Consider the following 6,598-nt stretch of genomic DNA (forward strand, 5'->3'; position numbering starts at 1 on the left):
ATGTGAAGCACCCAGTCATTATCCCAAAGGGCTCACATATCACCACACTGATCTTGCAGGATATACATGAGAAGATTGGGCACTGTGGAAGACTGTATATGCTTTCACGGCTGCGACAGAAGTATTGGATTCCATCAGCTAACTCAGAAGTGAGGAAGTTTCTGTCAAGGTGCGTAATCTGCAGGAAAACTAGAGGCAAACCACTGAAACAGAAGATGGCAGATTTGCCAGAGGATAGGCTTCTACCTGATGAACCCCCCTTTTCTAATGTTGGGGTGGATTACTTTGGACCGTTTAATGTGAAGCATGGCCGCAGCACAGTAAAAAGGCATGGTGTGTTGTTTACCTGCCTTACAACAAGAGCAGTGCACATTGAAATTGCGCACACTTTGGACACTGATTCATGTCTGAACGCCATCAGATGCTTTGTGTGCAGAAGAGGTCAGGTATCTGTCATGCGTTCAGATAATGGCACCAACCTAGTCGCTGCTGAACGGGAGTTACGCGAAGCCATTCAAGAGTGGAATCAGTCAAAGATTCTAGACTGTCTCATGCAAAAGGGAATCCAGTGGGTATTTAACCCACCCGCTGGTTCTCACTTTGGAGGGATATGGGAAAGGCAGATCAGAACCGTGAGGAAGGTCCTGAGGTCTATACTGAAGGAACAGTTGGTCAATGATGAAGGTTTACTGACACTAATGTGTGAAGTGGAGTCAGTACTAAATGACAGACCGCTGACTACAGTAACAGATGATCCAACAGACCTGGAACCACTGACTCCTAACCACTTGCTACTGATGAAGAAAAAGACGGGTTTGCCTCCTGGACTTTTCAGAAAGGAAGACTCATACTCCCGCCGCCATTGGAAGCAAGTGCAATATCTTGCTGATTTGTTTTGGAAGAGGTGGGTGCGCGAGTACTTGCCTATGCTTCAAGAGCGTCAAAGAAGAAATGTAATTGTGGGGGACATTGTAATGGTGGTTGACGAGTCAGCGCCAAGAAGCTCGTGGATGTTGGGGAAAGTTCTTCGTGTCATTCCAGATGCTAAGGGTCTGGTGCGGCGTGTGATCATCAAGACAAAGACTAACACCTTAGAAAGACCCATTGACAAGCTATGCTTGATCTGTGAGAATGTCATGTAACTTGGAATGAGAAAATACAGTATATGTTCTGATCGGTTACAGGTTTTGTGAAAGATAATTTGAATGACCATGTGTGATACAGGAAGTGTTAATGTTATTTGGCTCTTTTGTAAGTGTTCGCTAATTGTCAGTCTTCACGCCCTCCAATTAGGGGGCTGGAAATGTTAGAGCCAATCTATAGAGAAATGTTTTTGATACTGTTTCAGTTATTATGTTACATGTTTGATTTTGTATGATATGTTGTTAGAGAATAAATGCTGCACGTTTAATTTGTGTCGGGCAAGAAAACATTACAGCGCATGTGTGGTAGCAGGTTAGAGTGAGCCAGGACAGCAATGGAAATGTGCGCTGTAGCAGCAAATAGTTTTTTGACCGTGACATCTTTTGTTTGTATGTACGAGTCAGAAATAAATCTGAACAGCTCACATTAAGAAGTGGAAGAATTATTTTTTCGAAGCTTGGGACAGAAATTCGCCACTACACACATCATTGAACCTTTTATTACCTAAACACTTGTTACAGGAGGAGGTGGGCTGATGTGGCGACCAGAAGGTTGTGAGGAAATGTTTTTATTGTCATAGGCTTTGATTTGACTCTTTGGTTTCTCATTTCTCCACAAAATAGATGTGTGTCAGCGTTCCTGAGGACAGTCATGTGGGACGTGTAAACCACTGCAGGAACAGCCACGGATCAAATCAGCCACTCAGCACCTTTTATTAGTTCAGAGCAGCAGACTCTGTCAGCCAATCAGTCTCCATCAGCACGGCTCTGCAGCTGTGAAACAGCTGCTTCATCTTCCTCCTCCTCACTGACAGGATTACTTCTAACAGCTCTGTGATTGGCCAGTTCTGATGAACTGATGGAGGCTGTTTCGATTTCCTCCTCAAACTCTGCACACGCACATCAGCTGATGAAATCTGGACCGCTGTTTGAAGCCCTCTGAGCTCTGCACTGAAAATCAGTGTGTGCCTTTCCCGTGTGTGTGTGCAACAGGAAGTTGAAGCATGCAGCTGCTCTCGGGATAAACAGATGAATAAAATCAAAGTCGTGTCACTTTGATGAATTCATCCTGTTTGTCGTCTACATCGTGTGCAGTGAAGGAGGAACAGCTGTTTCCTGTTGCTCAGCAACCGCACGGTCTGTCTGCAGGACGCAGTGTGTGTGTGTGTGTGTGTGTGTGTGTGTGTGTGTGTGTGTGTGTGTGTGTGTTTTTTTCATTAAGCTTTCAGTTTGTCCGCAGTGACAGAGGTAAAAGGTTTGGTATGTGCTCCATCCTGTCATCACCATCTTCAGTGATGTTTTCAGCGGGAGAAACGTCTCATCATCATCAGGTGACTTCTTCAGTGTCAGCTGACATGAGTACCAGCCCAGTGGACACTCCTTCAATAATGAGGATGTAACATCCTGGACAGGGAGGAACGCTGGTTTGAGGGCGGAGTCAAGGAGGCCATTTACGTGAAAAGGGAAAGACCATCTCTGAATGGAGGAGGGGCCTAAGGGTGCATCTGTCACCATCTTACAATGCTGTGATTGCAGCCATTCCCCAACTCTCTGTGAATGGGACTCATGGTTATTGATCAGTGGTTGTTGATCAATGGTCATGAGAATTTGCGTATTAATGATCATAAACTGACCTACCAGCACATTGTGACCTAACCCTAACCCTGCTGGTTTCAGTCATTATGCAAATGTCCTGTTTATAAGGTTGATACCTGCAGTCAGCTGAGACTGAAGACATCACCTGATGATGATGATGATGAAACGTTTCTCCCACTGAAAACATCCAGATGAACAGAATAAACTTTCAGGATTTCCTTTCCTGGATGACTGAGCGTGCATGAACACATTTAAGAAATGAAACATTTCACAGTCACAGGTTGTCAGACTGTCACTTCCTGCACCAGCATCTCCTTCCTGCTGAATGTTCTTCCACAATAAGAGCAGGTGTTTTATTTCAATACTGAGAGAACAGGAGAACTCAAGGTCAGTTTGCTGCTGTGATGAGACTTCACACACGAGGTCACCATGCTAACAGTTTCCCCTTACTTCCAGTCTTTGTGCTAAGCTAGGCTAATCACCCATCGCTGTCACTCTCACAGAATCTGCTGCAGAACTGTGTTTTTGTTCATTTAACAAGCCACAGGGAGACCGACCACTCGTTAGCATCGAATTAATTGGTGCAGCTAATTAACTGGGCCAAGTGGCTGCAGGGAGAGATAGATGGTCGAGAGACACCAGCAGTCACTGGAGACTTTCAGGCTGCCAGGGTTGTTAATTATTGATCAGTCAGCAACTTCCTGAAAACAGTTACCTTCATCACCTCCTCCTCCTCCTCCTCTCTAGGAAGAAAAAAGCTTTCATGACCAACAAAGACGATTCAGTCTCGCTCTGATTTCTGAAGGACTAAACGGATTCTTCACATCATCATCATCATCATCATCTCCAAACATCACATCAAACATTTACAGCAGAAACAATCCAAACCCTTCTTATGTGAGTGCAGCGGCGCCCCCTTCAGGACACACTCTGCCATCACTCTTTGTTCTCCTGTCTGCAGGGCTGACAGCGGCGGCAGCGATGGCCGAGATTCTGAGGCTCCAGAAGATGCGGATGATGATGCGTTTCCATGGCAGCAGTGATCAGCAGCGACCTTACAGCAGACCTGAGTCGGAGAACGAGGACACGGGTTCGATTCCATCAGTTTATTCCAATCTGACACTATAGCAAATCAAAGGACGGCACCAAAGTCTAAACCTTTGTTCCCTCAGCAGGAGGCAGTGAAGGATCCTGGGAAAAGGAGCAGCAGCTCCTCTCTCCTCCCCCCTCAGTTGTAGCGCCTCCTGCTGGTTCGGCATCCCTACATTTCAACACTTTGCAGCAGCAGAGCTCGCTGTTAGCCAACCGTGAGTCACCGCTCTCTTCTCATTGGACGCCTGATCATTGTTAGCTTAGCGTCACAGCACATAACTTATCTGTGTCCGCCCTCCTCAGGCCTGTCAGACCTTCCATTTATAGTTATGCCACATCCCATCCTCCCTGTGGGCTTGCCTCCTGCCAATGTTGCTATGGCGATGAATCACATGAGTCAGCTCAGTGATTTAGCAAACATGGCCGTTGTGTCACAGGTCCACACAGAAGAGAGCAAGGTAAAAGCTAGCAGCAGCAAAAGTACCAGAGCTAATGCCAAAAGAGCCAATGCTAAAGGGACTAATGCTAGCAGTGTTAATATTACCAGCACTAATGCTAAGTGTGTGTTCAGGAGTCTCCTCTAGGTAGCCCCTCCCCCACTCCCAGCGATGATGAGCTCCACCCACAGGAACCAACCAGCCAATCGCCTTCTAGGGCATCTTCATCATCGCCATCATCACCCCTTCCACCAGCACACACACCAGAGCTGGGTAACCACTCACAGTAGACATACTTATGTGAACTATGACAGCTTTGCTCTTTGTCACCTCAAAGTCCCCGTAATGTGATTGTAACAGTATGTCCCCACAATACTTCTAAACAAGAACACACACGCACACAGTCACTGATCTGCATGTTTTCATGTGTTCACACTACAGATGGGGAGCCAGGAAACATCAAACAGGCTTTGAAAGAAAAAGGTGTGTGTGTGTGTGTGTGTGTGTGTGTGTGTGTGTGTGTGTGTGTGTGTGTGTGTGTGTGAGAGAGAGAGAGGAGCAGCTGGTGCATGAACAGTAACGGGTCCTGAGGTGTTTGGATACGGACTCCAGCCCAACTGATATTTACGTCTCTGAGTCTGTGGCCCTGGTTCAGCTTCATCCTCGGCTCGTCCATCAGACACAGTTTAAAGGACGACTGCATGTGTAACTCAGAGCAGGATAACATGCAGATAATGGGCCTGACTTTAGCTTCAGCTTGTGAGATCGCTCTCTGCTGTTGGTATCAGCAGTGACCGAGCTAATGTAAGACATGACAGTGTAGCGCCAGTGATGGTTCTACTGTGAAGATCGTGTACGACAGCAGCGAGAACAGATGATGACGTAGAACATTAAAGTACAATAAAGTCCAGATGTTTTTATTTTTGTTTAAGCTGCTTTTCTCCTACCTGCAGAGGACAGCCTGCTGCCCCTCCCCCTCATCAAACCAACCTATGAGAAGCTGGCACTCACCTCCCAGTCACTGTCAATCAAACACACAAACCCCACCTTTGCTCCGTTCCTATTGGCTGAGGGTCTGTCATCGATGGAGACGCTGCTGACCAACATACAGGTGACAGACCGAGATGATGGATGTTAAATATTCATGCAGAGACATCAATGTAGTGTTAAGTTTTCCCTTAAATAAAGCCTGCAGACGAGCGGTGAGCAGTAGCTAACATTCTTTAATCAAACACAAAGAACAGAAAACCCAAGCTTGGTGGAGCCTGCATGACCGCGGGGCAGGTCAGCAGAGTCTCCCTGAGCCTAGCATGGCTCTCAGTTAAATACCTTCTCCAGGAACAAAAGGCAGTACACAGCTGTTTCACACCTTAAGGTTCACACTCCCTTGCTACCTCCCAGAGTCCTCGAAGACACAAAAGGTTAAGGTTAGGTTAAGGTTCTTTATTTGTCACATGCATAGTTATACAAGTATAACACACAGTGAAATGTAGCCTGACACGCTCCTTACATGTGCAAAAAAATTGGGGGAGGGGGAGACTCTTCCTGTGGAGTTGTCTGCTTCCCCCAACTTCCTTACTAGACCCCCACCATTTGTCTTAACGTATGAGTGTCAGACAGTTAAAATCCAGTGGCACCAAGGCATCATACAATAAAATAATGTGATTAATACGTAAGTAAAAGAAATTCCTATACAGTCGAGACATCAATTCAGCTCATGAGGAGGAATGTTGGCCATGAAATCAAAAAGCTGAGACTGGAATATTTCAAATTGAGCAAATGGGAAATCAATACAAGGTTACATGACGAGGATGTGGGAACTCGGGAATCTGAGACATGTTAATGTGCAGAATTTAAAATACTGTGAGGGAACATCAGAGATGCAGAGACGAAAAGTACCTGAGAACATCAGGGACTTACCTGTGTGTGTTTATCAGGGTCTCCTGAAGGTGGCGGTGGAGAGCGCTCGCTCTCAGGACAAACAGAGCCAGCAGGAGAGGAAAGAGTTAAAACTGGAGCTGGAGAGAGAGAGGGACGCCCGACAGACTCTGCAGAGACAGCTGAGCTCCGAGCTGCACACCAGAGGTGAGACAGGTGTAACAGGTCAGAGGTCAAGTGAGCTCTAATGGACTAGAGGTGAGACAGGTGAGAACTGTTCACAATTCCTGTCCTCTTCGTCTCATCTTCCTCATCAGTGTCGATCCAGCGGAGGCTGAAGAAGGAGAAGAAGGCAAAGAGGAAGCTGCAGGAGGCGCTGGAGTCGAGGAGGAGAGAGCAGGTGGAGCGAGCGCTCAAACACTCGGACGGCCTCACAGGTGAACAAGCAGCAGA

General features: G+C 46.7%; 1 protein-coding gene across 1 annotated transcript in view; it reads left to right on the top strand.

Annotated features, from left to right (window-relative positions):
- The window catches only part of LOC102303547 (dachshund homolog 2), a 36,600-nt gene that overhangs the window by 16,608 nt on the left and 13,394 nt on the right, over positions 1-6,598 (top strand). The window contains exons 3-10 of the mRNA XM_005950679.3: positions 3,700-3,828; positions 3,914-4,045; positions 4,134-4,288; positions 4,402-4,540; positions 4,709-4,750; positions 5,221-5,378; positions 6,205-6,352; positions 6,463-6,582. Coding sequence (XP_005950741.1) covers positions 3,700-3,828; positions 3,914-4,045; positions 4,134-4,288; positions 4,402-4,540; positions 4,709-4,750; positions 5,221-5,378; positions 6,205-6,352; positions 6,463-6,582 — 1,023 coding nt within the window. The remainder of the gene's footprint in view (positions 1-3,699; positions 3,829-3,913; positions 4,046-4,133; positions 4,289-4,401; positions 4,541-4,708; positions 4,751-5,220; positions 5,379-6,204; positions 6,353-6,462; positions 6,583-6,598) is intronic.

The sequence above is a fragment of the Haplochromis burtoni genome, unplaced genomic scaffold, assembly GCF_018398535.1.
Source record: "Haplochromis burtoni strain Fernald_Lab_line unplaced genomic scaffold, NCSU_Asbu1 Contig_808, whole genome shotgun sequence".
Classification (NCBI taxonomy): Eukaryota; Metazoa; Chordata; class Actinopteri; order Cichliformes; family Cichlidae; genus Haplochromis; species Haplochromis burtoni.